This window comes from Hyperoodon ampullatus (genome assembly GCF_949752795.1).
Source record: "Hyperoodon ampullatus genome assembly, chromosome: 1".
Lineage (NCBI taxonomy): Eukaryota > Metazoa > Chordata > Mammalia > Artiodactyla > Ziphiidae > Hyperoodon > Hyperoodon ampullatus.
In genome coordinates, this window is record NC_136914.1 from 105,757,595 (window position 1) to 105,782,440 (window position 24,846).

Below are 24,846 nucleotides of genomic sequence, written 5' to 3' on the forward strand. Positions count from 1 at the left end.
TTCTATAAGTTCTATTATTATTCCCATTTTTACAGAGAGGAAAACTTAATCATAGAGAAATTAAGCAATTTATAAATAGTGGAGGCAAGATTCAACCCAGGCAGGCTGGTCTTAGCAACCATATTCTTAACCACTATACTACACTGCACATAGATTAAGAAAGTTAAATCATTCTACAAGGCTTTTACAGGAAGAAAAAAAATCAGTTCCTGACCTAACTCTTCCCTACCTTGATTCCCAAGTCCTAAGAACAACCATCCTCAATTCTTTTAGTTATTTCTTCTAATATTTACCCCCTTCTTTCTCAATAACATGTTTGTACTTTTTCTTGATTTTTCAGTTTTACATATTACCTATTAACTTCCAACTAAGAAAGACAGAATGACTTTTCTGAATACAAATCTGGTCAAATAATTTTCCTGCTTTAAAAACTCCAGTGGTTTCCTATTTCCCTTATGATAAAGTCTAGACTCTAATATTAGTCACAAAACTGTTCATAATCTAGTCCCTGCTTGGCTCTCCAGTCTCATTTTTGTCACTCTACCATCAAACTCCACATTCCAGGTGTACTAAAGGTTTTCAGCTCTCCAAACGTATTTTCTCTTCAGCTGTTAGATGTTTTTCTGGAATATTCCTCTTCCCCACTATTTTATGCCTGAATAACTCCTACTTGTCCTCAGGTCTCAAATTATATATTATTTTCCCCCATGATACTTCCCCTGATACCCCTAAACTTTCTTAAAACAGTGTTAGATCATCTTTTGTGTGCATCCATAACACCCTATATTCAATCTATTATAACGATTAACCCAGTGTATTTTCACTATTTGTCTATTTTCCCTAGGAGATGTAGATTCCTTAAGACAGGGCCTGCCTTATTTACTACTGTATCCCCATTGACTAACAGGGCCTGGTGCATAACAGACACACAAAATCAATTTGCTAAATTAATGAAAGAAATGAATTGGCACACAAGAACAACACTTTTATGCTCTACTAAGCAGAGGGCTTGAATTCTTTTTTCTATGTTCACAGTCACAAAAACTACATTAGAAGAATATGTCTTTCATCTCACACTTGTCTTCATCAATTATTTTTAAGATTACTTAGGTAAATAATGAATAGCCATGACACAAACGTGGTTATAAATGACAAAGAACATCCAGACAAAAGAATAAAATTAAGATATATGAGCCAAGGTTTTCAAAGAATCATATAATCTCAGACAAATTCTCAACAGTTGATTAAATTACCTGCCTTTTCAATGTTGGCCACCAAGGGGAAGGGTACTAAGTAAGTGCCTACTTTGTGCTAGGCAATGGCAGGTACTCTGCAACTGACCCTAAAATCTTATCGGATGGGACTTAAAGAGCTGAGAGTGTAACTTCAAGCCCAGCATTGATACATTACAGCTGACTGTATTAAATGGACATGCAACATATCAGTGAATGCGCCCAGTCAAAAAGAAATTTCCAAGGCTAACTACTCTACTTTTAAAGAGCCCTATTTATTAAAGATTCTCCCTTTAATGAAGGTACAATATCTCCCTGTAGTTTTCACCACTAGTCCTAATTTTACCTCCTTGGGGCCATAGGGAACTTGTCTAATCCCTCTTCCATGTGACAGCCCTCCAAACATTGGAAGATGGTATTCAGGTTCCTCTAGGTTTCTCCAAGCTAAACATCTCCAGTTCCTTAAACAACTCCAAACATGGCATTATTTTGAGTCCCCCTCAACACTCTAATCACTATCTTCTGGATGTACTTCAATTATCTTCAGGCATTCATAAATTTATTAAAATATCTATTTCAAGGCAGGCACTGGCACTGTGTGGGGATCAAGATAGCAACAACCTCATGAGGTACTGTGAGGAATTAAATTATTTAAAATAAAATATATAAAATACCTAGGAGGATGCCTGCGACATGTTATTGGGAGGGATAAGTAATCAAATAATCCATTATTAAATACTATATACAGAAGTACCAGAAACTAAGGGAACCTGAAATACAGAAGGGAAAGTGATTATCTCTATCAGTGGAGGTCATGGAAAGCTTCACAAATGAGGTTCATCCAAGTTGAAATCTGAAGACTTAAGAGGAGTTAAATTAATCAAAGAAGGAAAAGCATTCTATGCTAGGAAAAAGAAAAGCATGAAAAAGAATGGCAGGTAAGAGATACATAGTATGTACCTAAGACTTCCGCTTCTGGCCTTGGTTAAGTAACAGGGACCAGATTATCCTCTTTCTGCCTTAAACAATTGAAAACTGGGCAATATAAATGAAACAACAGATTTGAGACACTGGAAAATAAGTAACTGAGGACAGTAATCTCAGAGAAGAAAAATAAATGAGGTGAGTTTTATGATTGCCTAGCCACTGCCTGGAGAGTTTCCAGGAGACAGAGCAGGAAAGGAAACCCAAGAAGAGCCTGGTGGTCTCCTTGTTGAATTGAAGAGACAGAGCTGTGAATTCAAGGCTAGAATTTGTGAGCAGAAAGATGCACAGAGAGAACACCAGACATCTGTCGAGGGTTCTCCTTGAGTCTTCAGCTAAGTTAAGATGAGGAAACAACCTCAAGCTGGGGAAAGAACCAGGTGACAAGTGCAAGTGAAACAATCACTGTTTTTAAACAGGGTCAGAAAGAGTTTGTGTTCCTCTCCAGCCAAATGGAAAACCTTATAATACAGAGGGCACTGGATAGCATACTCCAAAGAATATTATATCAATACTGGGGGAAAAGTAGCCTCAGAATTGAGGCTCCTTTCATCTCACCTAACAAAGCTTAAAAGTAAGTAAGCCTTGAGAAAATAAAATTGTTTTCAAGTAATTTAACTGTGTCCCTGAAAAAGCTCAAGAATATTTAAAGGAATTCAAGATTATCCAGCAACCAAAAAAGTAAACTCATAATGTCTGACATACACTAAAAAATTACAGATATGCAAAAGAGCAAGAAAATACAACTTACAGTGAACAGAAAAATCAACAAAAGAACACATTTAGAAATGACAGATGATAGAATGTGTAGACATTAAGATAATTAAAAACATAATTCATATGCTCAAGAAGCAGCAAAACTTTTAGAGATGAAAACTATGAAATCTAATATGAAAAATACTCTGAATGGAATCAACAACAGATTCGACACTGCAGAAGTGAACCTGAAGACATGGCAATAGACTTTACAAAATGAAACACAGAGATGAAAACAAAAAAGACTGGCAAAAAAACCCAAACAAACCCCAAAACCCAGAGCTTAAATGAGCTGCAGGACAACTTCACTTGGTCTAATATATGTGAAACTGAGGTCCCTGAAAGAGACTAGAGAAAGGGAGAGAGAAAAACATAACTGAAGAACTAAACTGTTAAAATTTTTCCAGGAACACAATAAACTCAAAGACCATGATGCAAACAAAGAACAAGATATATAAAGAAAACTATACCAAGGCATATCATAATTGTTTAAAACTGGGGATGATGAGGAAATACTAAAAAAATCAGAGAAAACAGATCATGCAGAGGAAAGGTACAAATGACAACTTTCTCCCAGGAAAGCAGTACAAATCAGATGGCAGTGGCACAACATTTTTATAACACTGAAAGGAGGACACTGTCAACCTAAAATTCTATACTCAATTTCAAAAAAAGGAAGTAAAGACTTCATTGGACATACAAAAGGTGAAAGAATTCATTGCTGGCAGACCTTCACTATAAGAAATGTTATAGCAAATCCTAAGGCAGAAGGAAAATGATACCAGATGGAAGTCTTAATTTACACAAAGGAATAGAGAATATCACAAATGACAAATCTTGCTAAATACAAAACCCCCTTTTCTTTATTTTTAAAATCTCTTTTAATGATAATTGACTGCTTAAACCAAAAACAGTAATGTACTGTGAGTTTATAACATATGTAGGAGTAAAATGTTAAGACAACAATAACTCAAATCCTGGAACAGGAAAAACAGAAGTACACTGTTGTAACCTTCTTATGTCATACAGGAAGTGACAGAATAAGATTTGAACATACACTGTGACACATTAAAGATGTACATTATAAGCCATAAAGTAATCACTAAAAAAGGCAAAAGAAAGAAGTACAGTTGACTCTTTTTTTTTTTTTTTTTTTTGTGGTACGCGGGCCTCTCACTGTCGTGGCCTCTCCCGTTGCGGAGCACAGGCTCCGGACGCACAGGCTCAGCGGCCATGGCTCACGGGCCCAGCCGCTCCGCGGCATGTGGGATCTTCCCGGACTGGGGCACGAACCCGCATCCCCTGCATTGGCAGGCGGACTCTCAACCACTGCGCCACCAGGGAAGCCCCCAGAAGTACAGTTGACTCTTGAACAACACAGGTTTGAACTGTGTGGGTCCACTTATATGTGGATCTTTTTCAATAAATATACAGTCAGCCCTCCATATTCACATCTGAGGATATGGTGGGCCAACTGCATTCATTGTACATCACTTGATGTAAGAGGATTGAGCATCCATGGATTTTGGTGTACATGGAGGCTCCTGGAACCAATCCCCCACGGATAGTGAGGGACACCTGTAGAGTAACATGCCAACTAAAGGAGATAAAATATAATTAAAATACTCAATTATTCAACAAAAAAAAAAGGAGAGAGAGAAAAAAAGGAACACCAGTAACAGATTAGGCAATTAGAAAACAAACAGCAAAAACAGTATCAACATTCCACATTAAATATAAATGGTGTAAACACTCCATTAAAAGACAAACTGTCAGGGACTTCCCTGGTGGTCCACTGGTGAAGAAAACGCCTTTCAATGCAGGGGACACAGGTTTGATCCCTGGTCAGGGAACTAAGATCCTACAAGCTGCGGGGCAACTAAACCCTTGTGCCACAACTACTGAGCTTTTGCACTCTGGAGCCCGTGTGCCACAACTAGAGAGAAGCCTGTGCACCACAACTAAAGAAGCCTGCACGCTGCAATGAAGAGCCTGCGCGCCACAACTAAGACCCAATGCGGCCTAATTAATTAATTAAAAAAAAAGACTGTCAGATTGAATAAAAAGAAAAATCCGACTATATTCTATCTATAAGGAGCCCAATTTAAATATACAAATGAAAGTCAAAGCATGGAAAAAGAATGTCTTATAAATATCAATTAAGTCTACCAATAATCAAGAGAAAAGCAGACTTTTAATATCAGATAAACAGATTTCAGAGCAAAGAAAATCACCAGGATACAGAGGGCCATTTCATAACGATAAAATGGGCAATACATCAAGAGGACATAACAATTCTAAATGTTTATGCACTATTAACAGAGCTTCAACCTATGTAAAGCAAAAACTGGTAGAACTGAAATAAGAAATATACAAACAGGAAATTATGGACAACACCGCTCTCTCAATAACTGATATAAAGAATGACAGAAAATCAGTAATGATACAGAGGAGCTGAACAACACTATTGATCGATTTGACCTAATTGACATTGATAGGACAATCCAATAAATAACAGAATACATATTCTTTCCAAATGCACACAGAACATTGACCAAGATAGACCATATTCTGCACTAAAAAACTTAAAAAAAAATTTAAGTCACACAAATTATGCCCACTGATAACAGTGGAATTATTAGAGATCAAGCATAGAAAGATCTCTGGAAAAATTCCTCAATATTTGGAAAACAAATAAGATACTTCTAAATGATGCATGGGTCAAAGAAATCAAAAGGAAATTACAAGTTTTCGGAACTGAATGAAAATGCATACCTGTCAAATACATACAAAGCAGCGCTCAAAAGAAAAATTTTAGCATGAAATGGATATATTAAAAAAGAAGAGTCTCAAAACTCAATGATCTCAACTTTTACCTTAAGAAATTAGAAAAAGGGCAAATTAAACTAAAAATAAGCAGGAAAAAACCCTCAAAAGAACAGAAATCACTGAAATACAAAACAGAACAAGTATTAAAAAATCATTTAAACTAAAAGCTGGTTCTCTGAGAAGACAATAAAATTGATAAACCTCTAGCCAGAATGATCAGGAAGAAAGAGAAGACAGAAAAATTACCATTATCAGGAATGAGCAAGGGAACATCATTCAGATCTTACAGACACTGAAAAGGATATTCTGGGAATATTACAAACAACTTTATGCCACTAATTTCAACCACTAAAATAAATGAACATATTCTTTGAAAGACACAAACTATTAAAGTTCACTCAAGAAAAAATATATTACCTGAATATCCCTTTATCTATTAGCTGTTTAATATGTAGTTAAAAACTTTCTCATAAAGAAAACTCCAAAGACAGCTTCATTGTGAATTTTACCAAAAATTTAAGAAAAAAATACCAATTCTACACAAACTTTCTAGAAATTTGAAGAAGAAATACCTCTCAGCTTATTCTGTGAGGTCAGCATCACCCTGATACCAAAACCAGACAAAATCATTCAAGTTAAAAATATTCAACACCAGTATCCCTCACGTACGTAGTTGCAAAACTTCTTAACAGATTTTTTATATATACATATAAAAATACATCATGATCAAGTGAGCTTTATCCTAGAAACAGAATGCAAGAGTACTATAATACTCTAAAAGACACGACTGTAATTCACAACATTAAAGGCTAAAGAAGAAGAACCATATAATCACTTCCATGAATGCAGAAAAAGTGTTTGACAAACAATACCCATTTCTGATTTTAAAAAACAACAAAACAAAACTCTAAGCAAACCAGTAACAGAAGGGCACTTCCTCAACCTAATAGGGTATCTATGAAAAACCTGTAGCTAACATCATACTCCTTATGGAGGAATGAATGTTTTCCACCAAAGATCAGGAAGAAAGAGAGGTTGCCTGCCTTTACCTCTTCCATTCAACACTGTATTGAAGGTTCTAGCCACTGTAATAAAGCAAGACAAAGAAACAAAAGGCACCCAAACTGAAAAAGAGGAAGTAAAATTTCTTTATTTTCAAACAACACGACTGTCTAGAAAATGCTATGGAATTTACAGAAAATGTTACTAGAACTAATAAGTGAGATTAGCAAGATTGCAAGAAGTAAATATGCAAAAATCAATTGTGCTCCAATTTAAGAGTAATGAATAACTAGAAATTGAAATTCAAAAATTACCATTTACTTTACAATAGTATAAAAATACAAATACTTAGGGATTAATTTGATAAAAATTATGCAAGATCTTTGCACTGGTAACTATATAACACTACTAAAGAGAGTACAGAAATAAACTGACAGACATACCATATTAAAGATTCTTAAAGTATGCTCCCGATTGAAGGAGACTAAACAGGCTTGACAAGTGAATGTAATGTGTGATCCAGGATTTTCATTTCTGTAAAAGATATTTTTAGAACAATTGATGAAATGTGCATAAGCCTGAAAAATTAGCTAATAATCCTGTACTGATGTTAATTTCCTGATTTCATCATTATGCTGTGTTTATATAAGAGAATGTTCTTGTTTTTAGGAAATACACACTTAAGTATTTAGTGGTAAAAAAAAAAAATTCTTAAGGTTCAACAGTTAAAACATCTAGGTTCTCAGAACTGAACTACAGACTCAACACAATCTCAAACAAAATTCCAGGATTTTTTTTTTTTTAAGGAATTGACAAGCTGTAGAAATTCAGAGAACCTAACAGAGCCCAATAAACTTTGCAAAAGAAATCAAAGTTGGAGAAATTTTACTCCCAGATTCCACAATTTATGATAAACCCACAGTAATCAAGACAATGTGGTACTGGCATGAAGAGAGACACATATATATCACTGAAATAGAAGATTCCAGAAATAAAGCCAAAGATACTTAATTTATTGAATTCTGCCAAAGATATGCAGGGAATTCAATGGGAATGGAAAAATCTTCAACATATGGTGCTGAGACATCAGAGAGCTATATGGAAAAAAATAAACCTTGACCCCCACTTCACACCATGTACAAAAATTAACTTGAAATGGATCATACACCTAAATTTAACAGTTAATTCCACAACACTTCAAGAAGATAACACAGGAGAAAGTCTTAGTGTCTTTGAGTTCTGCAAACATCTTTTATTTTTTAATTAAATTATTTAATTTATTTATTTTGGCTGAGCTGCACAGCTTGCAGGATTTCAGTTCCCTGACCAGGGACTGAACCCAGGCCAAAGCATTGAAAGCCTGGAATCCTAACCACTAGGCTACAAGGAAACTCCCACAAACATATTTTACGTAGGACAACAAAAAGCAGGCGGTATATACTAAAAAGTTGTATCTCACTACAATTAAAAATGTTGCTCTGCAAGACATTGTTATAAAAAAAAGACAAGTCACAAACTAGGAGAAAATATCTGCAATCATATAGATAACAAAGGACACTCATAGATGTCCTCATAGAGAACATACACTATAAAGAACTCACTAAGACAAACAACCTAACAAAAAAAAGAGAGCCAAAAGATTTAGAGAGACATTTCACCGAAGTGGATAGATGGCAAACAGGCTAATGAAAAGATGATCAAGATCATTAATCATTAATGCAAATTAAACCACAACATAATACTACTATATACACGCTAGAAGGCCAAAATTAAAAAGACTGACCATAGCAGGTGCTCAGTGAACATGTGGGGCAATTCCAACTCTCATACGCTACTGGTGAGAATGTAAAGTGGTACAATCATTTGGAAAACATTTTGGCATTTCTTCCTTTTTTTTTAAACATCTTTATTGGAGTATAATTACTTTACATTGTTGTGTTAGTTGATGCTGTATAACAAAGTGAATCAGCTATATGTATACATATATCCTCATATACCCTCCCTCTTGCATCTCCCTCTGACTCTCCCTATCCCACCTCTCTAGGTGGACACAAAGCACCGAGCAGACCTCCCTGTGCTATGTGGCTTCTTCCCACTAGCTATCTATTTTACATTTGGTAGTGTATATATGTCAGTGACATGCTCTCATTTAGTCTCAGCTTAACCTTCCCCCTCCCCATGTCCTCAAGTCCATTCCCTAGTAGGTCTGTGTCTTTATTCCCGTCCTGCCCCTAGGTTCTTCATAACCATTTTATATATTCCATATATATGTGTTAGCATACGGTATTTGTTTTCTTCTTTCTGACTTACTTCACTCTGTATGACAGACTCTAGGTCCATCCACCTCACTACAAATAACTCAATTTCATTTCTTTTTATGGCTGAGGAATATTCCATTGTATATATGTGCCACATCTTCTTTATCCATTCATCTGTCGATAGACACTTAGGTTGCTTCCATGTCCTGACTATTGTAAATAGAGCTGCAATGAACATTTTGCTACATGACTCTTTTTGAATTATGGTTTTCTCAGGGTATATACCCAGTAGTGGGAATACTGGGTCATACGGCAGTTCTATTTTTAGTTTATTAAGGAACCACCATACTGTTCTCCATAGTGGCTGTAACAAGTTACATTCCCACCAACAGTGCAAGAGGGTTCCCTTTTCTCTACACCTTCTCCAGAATGTATTGTTGGTAGATTTTTTGAGGATGGCCAGTCTGACTGGTGTGAGGTAATACTTCACTGTAGTTTTGATTTGCATTTCGCTAATGATTAGCGATGTTGAGCATCCTTTCACCTATTTGTTGGCAATCTGTATATCTTCTTTGAAGAAATGTCTATTTAGTTCTTCTGCCCATTTCTGGATTGCATTGTTTGTTTTTTTGATATTGAGCTGCTTATAAATTTTGGAGATTAATCTTTTGTCAGTTGCTTCATTTGCAAATATTTCTTCCATTCTGAGGGTTGTCTTTTGGTCTTGTTTATGGTTTCCTTTGCTGTGCAAAAGCTTTGAAGTTTCATTAGGTTCCATTTGTTTATTTTTGTTTTTATTTCCATTTCTCTAGGATGTGGGTCAAAAAGGATCTTGCTGTGATTTACGTCAGAGTGTTCTGCCTATGTTTTCCTCTAAGAGTTTTACAGTCTCTAGCCTTACATTTAGGTCTTTAATCCATTTTGAGTTTATTTTTGTGTATGGTGTTAGGGAGTGTTTTAATTTCATTCTTTTACATGTAGCTGTCCACTTTCCCCAGCACCACTTATTGAAGAGGCTGTCTTTTCTTCATTGTATATTCTTGCCTCCTTTATCAAAGATAAGGTGACCATATGTGCATGGGTTTATCTCTGGGCTTTCTATCCTTTTCCATTGATCTGTATTTCTGTTTTTGTGCCAGTACCATACTGTCTTGATTACTGTAGCTTTGTAGTATATCGTCTGAAGCCAGGGAGCCTGATTCCTCCAGCTCTGTTTTTCTTTCTCAAGATTGCTTTTGCTATTCAGGTCTTTTGTGTTTCCATACAAATTGTGAAATTTTTTGTTCTAGTTTTGTGAAAAACGCCAGTGGTAGTTTGATAGGGATTGCACTGAATTTGTAGATTGCTTTGGGTAGTAGAGTCATCTTCACAATGTTGAATCTTCCAATCCAAGAATATGGAATCTCTCTCCATCTGTCTGTATCATCTTTAATTTCTTTCATCAGTGTCTTACAGTTTTCTGCATTCAGGTCTTTTGTCTCCCTAGGTAGGTTTATTCCTAGGTACTTTATTTTCTTTGTTGCAATGGTAAATTGGAGTGCTTGCTTAATTTCTCTTTCAGATTTTTCATCATTAGTGTATAGGAATGCAAGAGATTTCTGTGCATTAATTTTGTATCCTGCTACTTTACCAAATTCATTGATTAGCTCTAGTAGTTGTCTGGTAGCATCTTTAGGATTCTCTATGTATAGTATCATGTCATCTGCAAACAGTGACAGCTTTACTTCTTCTTTTCCAATTTGGATTCCTTTTATTTCTTTTTCTTCTGACTGCTGTGGCTAAAACGTCCAAAACATTGTTGAATAATAGTGGTGAGAGTGGGCAACCTTGTCTTGTTCCTGATCTTAGCGGAAATGGTTTCAGTTTTTCACCATTGAGGACGATGTTGGCTGTGGGTTTGTCATACATGGCTTTTATTATGTTCAGATAAGTTTCCCCTATGCCTACTTTCTGGAGGGTTTTTATCATAAATGGGTGTTAAACTTTGTTGAAAGCTTTTTCTGCATCTATTGAGATGATCATATGGTTTTTATTCTTCAAATTGTTAATATGGTGTATCACATTGATTGATTTGCGTGTATTGAAGAATCCTTGCATTCCTGGGATAAACTCCACTTGATCATGGTGTATGATCTTTATAATATGCTGTTGGATTCCGTTTGCTAGTATTTTGTTAAGGATTTTTGCACCTATGTTCATCAGTGATATTGGCCTGTGGTTTTCTTTGTTTGTGACATCTTCATCTGGTTTTGGTATCAGGGTGATTGGTGGCCATGTAGAGTGAGTTTGGGAGTGTTCCTCCCTCTGCTATATTTTGGAAGAGTTTGAGAAGGATAGGTGTTAGCTCTTCTCTAAATGTTTGATAGAATTCGCCTGTGAAGCCATCTGGTCCTGGCCTTTGGTTTTTTGGAAGATTTTTAATCACAGTTTCAATTTCAGTGCTTGTGATTGGTCTGTTCATATTTTCTATTTCTTCCTGGTTCAGTGTCGGAAGGTTGAGCATTTCTACGAATTTTTCCATTTCTTCCAGGTTGTCCATTTTATTGGCGTAGAGTTGCTTGTAGTAATCTCTCATGATCCTTTGTATTTCTGCCATATCAGTTGTTACTTCTCCTTTTTCATTCCTAATTCTGTTGATTTGAGTTTTCTCCCTTGTTTTCTTGATGAGTCTGGCTAATGGTTTATCAATTTTGTTTATCTTCTCAAAGAACCAGCTTTTAGTTTTACTGATCTTTGCTATCGTTTCCTTCATTTATTTTTCACTTATTTCTGATCTGATCTTTATGATTTCTTTCCTTCTGCTAACTTTGGGGTTTTTTTTTTATTCTTCTTTCTCTATTGCTTCAGATGTAAGGTTAGGTTGTTTATTTAAGATTTTTCCTGTTTTTTGAGGTAGGATTGTATTGCTATAAACTTCCCTCTTAGAACTACTTTTGCTGCATCCCATAGGTTTTGGGCTGTCGTGTTTTCATCATCATTTGTTTCTAGTTATTTTTTGATTTCCTCTTTCATTTCTTCAGTGATCTCTTGGTTACTTAGTAGCATATTGTTTAGCCTTCATGTGTTTGTATTTTTTACAGTTTTTTTTCCTGTAATTGATATATGGTGTCATATCACTGTGGTCGGAAGACACTTGACAGGATTTCAATTTTCTTAAATTTACCAAGGCTTGATTTGTGACCCAAGATATGATCTATCCTGGAGAATGTTCCATGAGCAATTGAGAAGAAAGTGTATTCTGTTGTTTTTGGATGGAATGTCCTATAAATATCAATTAAGTCCATCTTGTTTAATGTATCATTTAAAGCTTGTGTTTTCTTATTTAGTTTCATTTTGGTTGATCTGTCCATTGGTGAAAGTGGACTGTTAAAGACCGTAGTATTATTGTGTTACTGTAGATTTCTCCTTTTATGGCTGTTAGCATTTGGCTTATATATTGAGGTGCTCCTATGTTGGGTGCATAAATATTTACAACTGTTATATCTTCTTCTTGGATTGATCCCTTGATCATTATGTAGTGTCCTTCTTTGTCCCTTGTAGTAGTCTTTATTTTAAAGTGTATTTTGTCTGATATGAGAATTGCTACTCCAGCTTTCTTTTGATTCCATCTGCATGGAATATCTTTTTCCATCCCCTTAGTTTCAGTCTGTATGTGTTCCTAGGTCTGAAGTGGGTCTCCTGGAGACAGCATATATATGGGTCTTGTTTTTTTATCCATTTAGCCAGTCTATGTCTTTTGGTTGGAGCATTTAACCCATTTACATTTAAGGTAATTATTGATATGCATGTTCCTATTACCATTTTCTTAATTGTTTTGGGTTTGTTATTGTAGGTCTTTTCCTTCTCTTGTGTTTCCTACCTAGAGAAGTTCCTTTAGGATTTGCTGTAAAGCTGGTTTGGTGGGGTTGAATTCTCTTAGCTTTTGCTTCTCTGTAAAGGTTTTAATTTCTCCATCGAATCTGAATAAGATCCTAGCTGGGTAGAGTAATCTTGGTTGTAGGTTTTTCCCTTTCATCACTTTAAATATATTCTGCCACTCCCTTCTGGCTTGCAGAGTTTCTGCTGAAAGATGAGCTGTTAACCTTATAGGGATTCCCTTTTTATGTTAATTGTTGTTTTTCCGTTGTTGCTTTTAATATTTTTTCTTTGTATTTAATTTTTGATACTTTGATTAATATGTGTCTTGGTATGTTTCTCCTTGGATTCATCCTGTATGGGACTCTGTGTGTTTCCTGGACTTGACTATTTCCTTTCCCATAGTAGGAAAGTTTCAACTATAATCTCTTCAAATATTTTCTCAGTCCCTTTCTTTTTCTCTTCTTCTTCTGGGAACCCTATAATTGCCATGTTGGTACATTTCATGTTGTCCCAGAGGTCCCTGAGACTGTCTTCAATTATTTTTTCTTTATTCTGCTCTGTGGTAGTTAGTTCCACTCTTTTATCTTCCAGGTCACTTATTTGTTCTTCTGCCTCAGTAATTCTGCTATTGATTCCTTCTAGGGAATTTTTAATTTCATGTATTGTGTTGTTCATCATTGTTTGCTCTTTAGTTCTTCTAGGTCCTTGTTAAATGTTTCTTGTATTTTCTCCGTTCTATTTCCAAGATTTTAGATCGTTTTTACTATCATTACTCTGAATTCTTTTTCCGGTAGAGTACCTATTTCCTCTTCATTTGTTTGGTCTGGTGGGTTTTTACCTTGCTCCTTCATCTACTGCATATTTCTCTGTCTTCTCATTTTGCTTAACTTACTGTGTTTGGGGTCTCCTTTTCGCAGGCTTTTACTCCTTTTCGTTGTTCTTGTTGTTTTTGGTGTCTGCCCCCAGTGGCTAAGGTTGGTTCAGTGGGTTGGGTAGGCTTCCTTGTGGAGGGGACTGGTGCCTGTGTTCTGGTGGATGAGGCTGCATCTTGTCTTTCTGGTGGGCAGGACCATGTCCAGTGGTGTGTTTTGGGGTGTCTGTGACCTTATTATGATTTTAGGCAGCCTCTCTGCTAAATGGGTCAGGTTGTGTTCCTGTCTTGCTAGTTGTTTGGCACGGGGTGTCCAGCACTGGAGCTTGCTTGTCATTGAGTGGAGCTGGATCTTAGCGTGTGACAGAGATCTCTGGGAGAGCTCTCTCTGACTGATATTACATGGGGCTGGGAGGACGCTGTTGGTCCAATGTCCTGAACTCAGCTCTCCCACCTCAGAGGCTCAGGCCTGACATGCCGCCAGAGCACCAAGACCCTGTCAGCCACATGGCTGTCTGGAAGTCTGAGGTCTTTTGCCAGTGTTCAGTAGGTGTTCTGTAGGAGTTGTTCCACATGTAGATGTATTTTTGATGTATTTGTGTGGAGGAGGGTGATCTCCACGTCTCACTCCTCCGCCATCTTGAAGGTCTCCTCCTAGGCAAACTTCTTAAATCCAGCATTTCTCAAAAAGTTAAGAAATACACCTACCATACAACTCAGCATTCACTTCTAGGTATTTATCTCAGAATACATAAAAGCATATGTCTACCCTAAAAATTGTATATAAATTCTCATGGCAGCCTTATCTGTAATAGCCAAAACCTGGAAACAACCCAAATGCCCATCAAGAATTATTAAGCGGTTAAATAAACTGCAGTATATCCATACAACAGAATATAACTCAGCAATAAAAGGAACAGATTACTGATACGACATCATGTATGAGTCTCAAAATCATTAGGCTAAGTGAAAGAAACCAGACCTCCCAAAGGTGTACATACTGTATGATTCCATTTATATAAAATTCTAGAAAATGAAAACTATTCTACAGTACAAAAAGCAGATGAGTGGTTGCCTGGGGCAAATGGTAGCTGGAGAGAGAAGAGAGGAAGGGATTACAATGGAACACAAAGAAAATGTTTAGTTTTGATCGATGTTATCTAGGTTGTGGTGATGATTTCATGAGTATATACACATGTCAAAACACATCAAATTGTACACTTTAAATATGTACAGTTTACTTTATACTAATTTATACCTCAATAAAACTGTGGAAAAATACATATTTATGTTGGGAGACACTCCTTCATGGGTCTTTCAACTCCTAGATGTCTCTCTAGGTATGCCTAGTGGGCAATGTCCTGACTGCTCTTCACTTGGCCTTTTCTCAGGGTTGTATTTAACTTTGAGGTATAAGGTGAATCTCTCTCCAAGACAAAGAGCAGGCTTGATTACTGCTTTGGGCAGGTCCCCCAAATTCAGTGTTCCTCAGCAGTTATATATGTACCAAGCATCCATCTGGGCCCATGGCATCACTCCCATGGGACTTGAGAGCAAGGAGAACCAATACCAGGCTGATGCCCATGCTGTTTACTGTAAGTAATGAAATCCTCTGTCTCTGACCCAGATGTTTCACACCTTACGTCAGCATCCACTAAAGAATAATAGGCTAGCTTTCAGCTTGTAAATAGGGCAAAATCAAATCCTAGACCCTGACAATATATACATAAATTTTGAACAAGGCTAAAGAATAGGATGTCAGAATGTAAAGTGGTGAGAAGTGACATGGAGGCTAAAAAGAAAGATATGGCCATAACTCATGGTAAATTAGAAGCTACTCAATTCATAGGTACAGTACTATTCTTCATGATTTATTTGCAATTTGTGCACATTTTCTCATTAAATATTTAATGAATAAATGAAAGAAATGATTCGACTTAAAGGTTAAGTAACCTAAGATCATACACTAATAAACGATGGAGAATGATTCAAATTCAGATCTAATATCTAAGTTCAAACTGTCAGCCACTGTTATGCTGTATCCATAAAAGGGCTTAAATGTATATTGTACAGTTTGGCCTCATCAGTGTAGATTACAGGGAATCATTTAAGGATTTTAAGCCAAGAAGCCATGGACTCCAAGGTAAGTGCCAAAAATACAACTTTGAATAACTTATGAAAGATGGATTAGAGACAAGAATAGTTTTAAAGAGAACACATAAGAGAATATTATAATAGTTCAACTGAGAGGTTCCAAATGCAGGGAGAGAAAATGAAAGAGCTGGAATTAAGAGTTGTTTAAAAAGAACTGAAAGGATTTAAAAATTTTAATTTGGAAGATGACAAATAGGGAATAACCTAAGATGACACCAAGGTTTCTAGCTTAGGTTACTGAGTGGGTATGGCACCATTTAATTAAGCTTGGGAATGGGAAGAGGGAAGGAAAAGGATTCCAATGGTGTTGAGTGCTACTTAATGCTGAAAATTTTATATTAAGTTTTTGCGTGAACACTTTAAGACTTGGATATTATTCTTAAGAGATGTTATTATTCTTATTTACACATGAGAAATAGTAAGATTAAATAACTAGTTTTGGTTCATATAAATGTCAGGATTGGATGTGAACATTCTCCTCTAACTCCAGAGACCATGTTCATTTCACTGTACCATAGTGTTTCTCTAAGAAGTAGATATTCTAACACAACATTGTAAATCAACTATACGTCAATTAAAAAAAAAAGGTAGTTATTTGCTGAACATCTGCCTGGTTTACATTTAAAGCACCTTGTGGACTTCCCTGGTGGTCCAGTGGTAAAGAATACACCTTCCAATGCAGGGGATGCGGGTTCAATGCCTGGTCAGGGAACTAAGATCCCACATGCCATGGGGCAACTAAGCCCACGTGCCACAACTATTGAACTTGCTCACCTCGACGAGACAGGCCATGTGCTGCAATCTACAGAGCCCATGTGCCCTGGAGCCACAACTAGAAAGAGAAAACCTGCACATCACAACTAGAGAGAAACCTGAGCAGACTGCATGCCGTCATGAAAAGATCCCACATGCCTCAACTAAGACCCAACACAGCCAAAACAAACAAACAAGAAAACAGCATCTTGTGTGCATTTAAAAACAAAGGTCTTGAGCTTGGAAGAAGAAAGCTGAAGAAAGGGACTCAAATATAGACAGAAAGCTAAAATCATGGAAATGGATGTGAACTAGAGTATGAACTGAGAGAAAAATCCTCAAGTTGGAACCTGGCATTTATGGTGCAGGCAAAGCAAGAGCAGACTAAGAAAAGTCTGAGAAAGAAGTCAAGAGGAGTAGAAGCGAATCCAGAAAAACTGTTATCTCAAAAGCCAGAGAAGTTTCCTCTAGTATTACACTAGAACACACACAGTTTTGATACTATTATGACTGTATTAATCCAGAAAGCTAAGAATGCCCTATGCTGCTCTATTATTCACGCCTTGTTCATATAGTGATCTCTACACAGGAACCTATATGCAAGGAACATAAAAAAAGAGACAGCAAAGTATCATTTTATCACTATCTGAATTAGTTTTAATTACCTCCAACAGAGAGTTCTTTGGTAAAAGTAGAGTTAGAAAACCAAGGCTTGAGTCCTAAATTGGAACTCATTCATTTCTTTAGATAAATCTTGGGATTAGCAGGCTCAGGCATATATTCAGAGGAAAATAAATGGGCAGATCTACAGAAATGGCTCAAGTCTAACTAGCTGTCTAACTCCCCAACAATTTGCTGGCAATAAAGATTCAAAATTAAATAGAGATGGGGCCCAGAATGCTGTTAGAAGTGCTCCCCCACCCCCAGAAATAAATCTTTAGATTCTGAGAATAATTTCAGGTTTAGTTGATCAGTAACTATGAGGTAATTTAAGATTGAGTAATAAGAAAAAAGTGAAATATATTTAGCAAGCCACTTTGTTAAAGTAGGTATTGAAACTGCCCTAAAAATATTTCCTACCTAAATATATGTACAAATATCAGACTTAGTTAACATTTAAAATTTGTAGATTTTACAGAGTTTCAGTTTTGTAGGAAAGCCTAAATGTTTACAAATAATTATAACCTGAGATTCAGTTATTCATATCTGGGAAAAACTTGTATACCTAGTAAATATTAAACAAATTTCAATGACAATATTTAGGAATAAATAAATAGTATTTAAAGTATTGACCTTGGGGACTTCCCTGGTGGTGCAGTGGTTGGGAATCTGCCTGCCAATGCAGGGGCATGGGTTCGAGCCCTGGTCCAGGAAGATTCCACATGCTGTGGAGCAACTGGGCCCATGTGCCACAACTACTGAAGCCTGCGCGCCTAGAGCCCGTGCTCCACAACAAGAGAAGCCACCGCAATAAGAAGCCCACGCACTGCAATGAAGAGTAGCCCCCGCTCACCGCAACTAGAGAAAGCCCTTGCGCAGCAATGAAGATCTAACCCAGCCAAAAATAAACTAAAAAGAAAAAAGAAAAGACAACAGGTGTAAACGCATAAACTATGGTAAGAAGTAGTCTAGTATGGCCAGTGTACTCAGAGGAAAAGGTAGGTTTGGACTAACAAATAGCATTGGGAAAACTGGATTTCCAAAACAAAAGATGAAAAGATTAGAATTTAGACCTCTACCTTACACCATCCACAAAATCAACTTAAAATGGATTAAAAACTTAGACAAAAGACCTGAAACTATAAAACTTCTAGAAGAAAACATAGGAGGGAAACTTCTCAGCATTGGTTTTGGCAAGGATTTCCTGGATATGACACCAAAAGCACAGCAATAAAAGCAAAAACAGACAAGTGAGACTACCGCAGACTCAAAATCTTCTGCATAGCGAAGCAAACAATCAGCAAAATGAAAACACAAACTATGGAATAGGAGAAAATATTTGCAAACCAGGTATCTGATAAGGGGTTTAATGTCTAAAATATATAAGAAACTACAACTCAATAGCAACCCCCCCCACCCTGCCTATAACCTGATTAAAATATGGGCAAGGACTAGACATTTCTCCAACAACAACACACAAATGGCGAACAGGAATAGGAAAAGGTGCTCAACATCACAAATCATCAGGGAAATGCAAAAACACAACGAGACAGCACCTCAAACCTGTAAGGATGGCTATAATAAAACAAAAATAAAACCTGAGAAAATAACAAGTGTTGGTGAGAATGTGGAGAAACTGGAATTCTTGTGTACTGTTGGTGGGAATGTAAAATGGTCCAGCTGCAATGGAAAACAGTATGGAGGTTCTTTAAAGAATTAAAAATAGAACTACCTTATGATCCAGCAATACCTGATCATATATGAACTGCTATATATGATACCTAAATTGCTATATTCTATTACTTTCAGTCCAGCAAACTGACTACAAGTGAACTGTAAGCCTACTTACCTAGCTTTGCACATGGAAAATTTAATCTCTGGTTTACTGAAAACTATGTTCATTAATCAGCCATTATAGGATTGGAGGGATATAAAAATGTTTCACAAGGACTGTAACAAATAATGAAAAAAATTAGCCAATGCTATCTCAAGGAGCTGCCATTTCTAATCCCAAGAATATGATCAGAAGGACATTAAGAACATAGTAATTACAGATGAAAAGCCCAAATTTAATGACTTCTGGAGTATAATCATAGTCAGAGGAGACCACATGGTGAAACAGTTTTCACGTAAGCAAAATCAAGTTAGTCTTTATCTCTTCTTCCAAGGTATAGCACAAAATGTGACTTGAAATCAACATACCAGGTGGTATATACCAGCTCCTCCTAAACTGCTCAAAATTGACTCTGAATCCCACATAAAAAATATAGAAAGAAATCCAAAATACATGATGAGCCTATTGTTCCAAATTCTACCTACATAAAATTCATTTTTTCATAATTACTTATAGAGGAAATCTAAAAACTTTTAAACTGAGAGTATACTATCTCCCATGCAAACATCTCAAAGTATCTACTAGAAATGACAGCAATTTATGTGTTTTTAATTTTTCTTTAATTTTGAAAAAAGTATTTTTATTTCATGAAAAAATCTGGTAAAAAAAGTCCCACTAAATTCCATTCAAATCACAGCTCTTCAATCACAAAATACTTCTCCACTGTCTATACAGTGCAAACATGCAATGTTGTTAATGAGATTACACTGAAGTTAACATGGTCTCTAGCTGCTACTGTATAACTAACTAAAGTGAAATGAATTGTCTTTCATGAGACTCCTGCACCATCAAGAACATAAATATGTACTCCTGTCCAGAAACAAGAGGTATATTTTGTAGTGGATAGCAAAATCATTCTTAGTCATATCACCTAAACCTAACGCAACCAAGATTTAAATATTATTCAAGCTTTCAGCTTACAGTAAAAAAAACAAAAAATAAAAAAAGAAACCTGAATTTTTAACTTGAGTGGAACTCTTAGAATATATATTACAAAATTCTGCATAGGCCTAATGGTGTCTTTGAATAAAACTATTCCGTTACTGGAGAACAATGAATGGGGAAAATGTTCAGTTTCCATAAGGTTCTTACCTGTATAATGCATCATCAATCTCCACAGATTCTGTTGGCATATTGGGCAAATTTGTATTCACACTGAAAAAAGAAAACATAACTTATAAGGGCCAGTATGGCTATTCAATATTCATATTCTGTAATGTAAAATTCAATTATACATGGGATCAGATTCACTAGTTACCAAAACAGGTTTTACAAACCAGATATATATTTTATTATTTACCACTTTATTTAGATTTTAAAAATAGATCAAGATTAAATTTACTGACTGCCTACCCTGTGTGTATTATAAAATTAGAGCCCATGGTTGATTTATTCTCAGGTGTTATTTATCAATGCTACATATATTCTGATGGATCTATATTTTAGCAATTTTATTTGGGTGCCCCATAAACCTTCTATAATATACACACTCAGAATTTACCATATAATGATATCTAAGCTTATTTCTACGTTTGACCTCTCCTCTGCCCTCCAGATTTTATGCATCTGCCAGAACAATATCTCTATTCTGATGTCTAACTAGTATCACAAACATAACAAGCCTCAAATAGAATTCAATTTCCCTTGCTTCATCTATTCTTCCCCAGTCTTTCCCAACTCACTTGGGACCACCAAGCAAATGATGCCACCATTTACTCACATGCTCAGGCCAAAAATCTAAGGATCTTAACTTGTTTCCTTATTTTCTCTCTCTGTGAGTGCTGTTAGTTCTACCTTCAAAAGGGATCTCAAATCTGATCACTTCTCACTATTTCAGTCAATACAATCTCAGGCCAAATCATCATCATATCTCATCTGAACTACTTCAAAGGCCTCCTAACTATTCTATTTCTATTGCCCTTCCCTTTAATTTATTTTCCATCTAACAGACTAAAACGTTTAGAATGTAGTCAGACATTACTCCTAACTTAGAATTATGCTTCAGTAAGTTTTCTTTACCCTTAGAACAAAATTCAAACACCTTAGCATACATAATAGGGCCTTTATGTATGTCTCCCAGTTACCTGTCCAACCTCAATGCCCACACCTCTCCCTCTTGCTCACTATCTTCAGCTACACTGGCCTACTTGACGGTTCTCAAAAAGCCAGGCTTGCTATCACTTCAGTGTTTTTATACTTGCTATTCCCTTTGCTTCAAAGTTCTTCCTTCAGATCTCTGAATAACTGACTCTTACCATTTAAGCCTCTATTAAAATATTGCTTCACAAACATCACATAGACCATTCGGGATCACCCTATTGAAACTGAGCATGACACTGTGGGGCCTTCCCTGGGACAGATCTCCCCTCCCCGCTTGTTTGTACAAAAGTTTTAGTCTCCTAGGCTTTCCCCGAGTTCCAAAGAGCAAATTTAATCAGAGAGGTGAGAAAATGTAGGAACAAAGGAAAGCAGTCACAGTAATAACAGTTTAGCCATAAAACAAAGTCAAGGACCTTTTGTTGTCTTGCAGATGCTAAAACTCCCACCAGGTGGACGAAGTTAACTGTGTGCTGAACTGCTGATCAGTTGGAACCAGAAGGTTGATGACTGAGTTTCCAAAAACATTACCCTGTTACCTCACCATCGAGCAATCAGAGAACTGAGCATGGATCACACACCCCACAACCCTCTCCCTCAGACTTCTTTAAAAACCCTTCCCTGAGGGCTTCCCTGGTGGCGCAGTGGTTGAGAATCTGCCGGCCAATGCAGGGGACACGGGTTCGAGCCCTGGTCTGGGAGGATCCCACATGCCACGGAGCAACTAAGCCCATGGGCCACAACTACTGAGCCTGCGCATCAGGAGCCTGTGCTCCGCAACGGGAGAGGCCACGACAGTGAGAGGCCCCCACTCGCCGAAACTAGAGAAAGCCCTCGCACAGAAACGAAGACCCAACACAGCCAAATAAATAAATAAATAAATAAAATTAAAAATAAAAACCCTTCCCTGAAAGCCAAGGGTGAGTTTCTGTCTTTTCAGCATGAGCTGCCCATTCTCTTTGCTTGGCCCTGCAGTAAACTGTACTTTTCTTCACCATTACCTGGTGTCAGGAGATTGGCTTTGGTCTGCATTGGGAAAGCAGACCAAGTTTGGTTTGGTAACACAATCAACGAAGTGGCTCCCTAACTTGTTAACCTGCTGTATTTTCTTCAAATCATTAACTATGTATTTTTTTCATTATCATTAAGTATCATCTGCCTTCCCCTACAGAATATATGATCCACTAGGAATTCACTACTGTATTCCAAATCCCTAAAACAGTACCTGGCATTTAATAACAAGAGCAAACATGTGTCACACACTGCTTTAAGCGTTTTAGATGTACTAACTCAGTTAACCCTTTCAACAACTTTATGAGATAGACACTATTACTATCTCCATTGAACAGAGGAAAAAACCTGAGACTGACAGAGATTAACTTAAATAATATGCCCATGGTCACAGAGCAGGTAAATGGCAGAGCCCTGAATCTAATCAGTCTAGCTCCTGACAACCACATTATACTGCCTACTGCCTCTCACAGTAGGCATGAAGAAAGCACTAAAAAAAAAAAAATCTGTTAAATGAATTTTAAAAATTAAAAAAAGGTTAAACATACTAGTGTAACAAGACACAAAGTGATGTATCATTTACTGCAGTTCATTCCAATTTTTTCACAGCATGGCACAGAAAGAAAAATGATAATAGGTAAACACTGGGAAACAGAAATAGTTCCTGGCCAGAGGGAACCAGCTGGGACATTTGGGCCTGAGCCACGGTGACAGCTAAGATCAATATCATCTTGGCAAAACTGTGATCCATTCTAGGTTTTGGGAAGCTCTAATTATCAATTACAGGATTCTAAAAACAACGTGAGAGCACAAAATTCAGTTTTGGAAACTTATTTTCTAGGCCTGCTGTTGCTATACAAGCCAAAGGATTTGAAAATATAATATCAAAATGTGACTATTTCTGTTATCAAATATTGATTAGATGATCAAGTGATATCAGCTTCTAGCTAATAAAAACACACAAATACACAATATACCGTGGCACTGTAACAAAAATTTTTATTACAGCTTTCTTATCCCTGGTATACTTTCAGTAGCTATCTTCCTTGCATGGAGGGCAATAGTTTAGGGGGTAAAGCTCTTAAGTAAACGTGAGAAGAGCATTACATTCTAACCAGTTCTGTCACTTAATGATACAACTGGCACCTACCTTTCAGAAAGTTCTGCCTTACTGGAATATTTCAAAAATCATCCTTATGATAAGGTCTACATGGCGATCAAAAATGCTTTAAATAAGGGAAGGTTTTGTTTGTATTACATAATATCTCCCAAGTAAATTTGGCAATGCTGGCAATGGCAGGCAATACCATGGTACCAAAAGCATCCCTTCAGTCTGAAGCTGGTGAAAATGCTACAGGTTTGTGAACATTCACATTAGCTCCAAATCAAATATGCTCCACTTTTATCTTTGGCATATTGTATTCTGGTAGTGGGCAGAATGTAACTATCCGCTTTATTAATTACGAAATGATTGAAACAGGAACTACACGCACATTTCCCCTCTATTTTTGCCGGAATGGGAAAAGACGTGAACCTCAACACCAACTGGGAAATAAGAATGGGTAACTCGTGTTTTTTTTCCTGGATTTATTTTTCTTTCTTTCTTTCTTTTTAAAGTGCAGTCAACAGAGGCCTGAGTGTCCTGACTACCACTGATTCATTATTACCAAGTTCCCTCTGGTAATAGTTTTCAAAGGAGGATCTCAGCGGAGGAGAGCGCACAGCAGAGCTTAGCTTTCACTTTATCGAAAGGAGGGAAGGTGTCCGGCACTAGGTCTGGGAAGCTCACACCGAGCGACTCGGACCAGAACTCCCCGCCGGAGCCCCTCCCTCCCCTCCACGTCCGGTGACTGGGAGGAAGGAGGATGGCAGACCCCAACCAGAACTGAGAAAGAGCTGAAAGGGGCGATAAGTGGGCTTTTTCCTCAGCGAAGCCGGCAATCGCAGAGGCCGGAGCCCACGCCGCCACACCCACACCGCGCGCTCCCCTAGCCGCCCAGGGCCGGCTCTGGCCAGCCCCGCGGCCTCTCTCGCGCTCCCTGCCCGCCTTAGGGGGAGAAGCAGAAAGCCGGCCCCTGGGTCCTGCCCGCCACGCCTTGCTTCTTCGCGCCCACACACGTCCTCTCACCTGCCGGCCCCCCAGGAGGAGCAGGACGCCTCTTCCCCCTGACGTGCGGCCACCGGCTGGGAGCCCTCCATCGCCTCCTGAGACGCAGCCGCTGCTGGATACTGGGAGGCAGGGAAGGGGGCAGGACCGTGAGGTCAAGGGGCGGGCGGTGACGTCACCGGAGGGGGCGGGCCTGGGGGAGAGCGCAGCCCGGCGGCGCCTTCCCGTCAAGCCCAGAGGCGTCCTGGCTTCCGGTTTGGGTGTGGTCGTGGAGTGGGCTTTGCTGCAGGTGATTGCAGGGAATGGACTGTTGCGATTGGGGCCTGGCAGATGTAAACCTAACCAAAACACTGAAGGTACGAGTCACCTACCAAACACAG

The 24,846-nt window shown here is 37.6% G+C and overlaps 1 protein-coding gene across 1 annotated transcript in view; it reads right to left on the reverse strand.

The window, feature by feature from the left end:
• Nucleotides 1–24,558, reverse strand: part of UBA6 (ubiquitin like modifier activating enzyme 6) — a gene marked incomplete at its 5' end in the record, with an annotated part of 96,647 nt that extends 72,089 nt beyond the window's left edge. Inside the window, 2 exons of the mRNA XM_079716576.1 lie at nucleotides 20,344–20,406; nucleotides 24,488–24,558. Of these exons, the coding sequence (XP_079572702.1) occupies nucleotides 20,344–20,406; nucleotides 24,488–24,558 (134 nt within the window). The remainder of the gene's footprint in view (nucleotides 1–20,343; nucleotides 20,407–24,487) is intronic.
• Nucleotides 24,559–24,846: the final 288 nt, after the last annotated feature.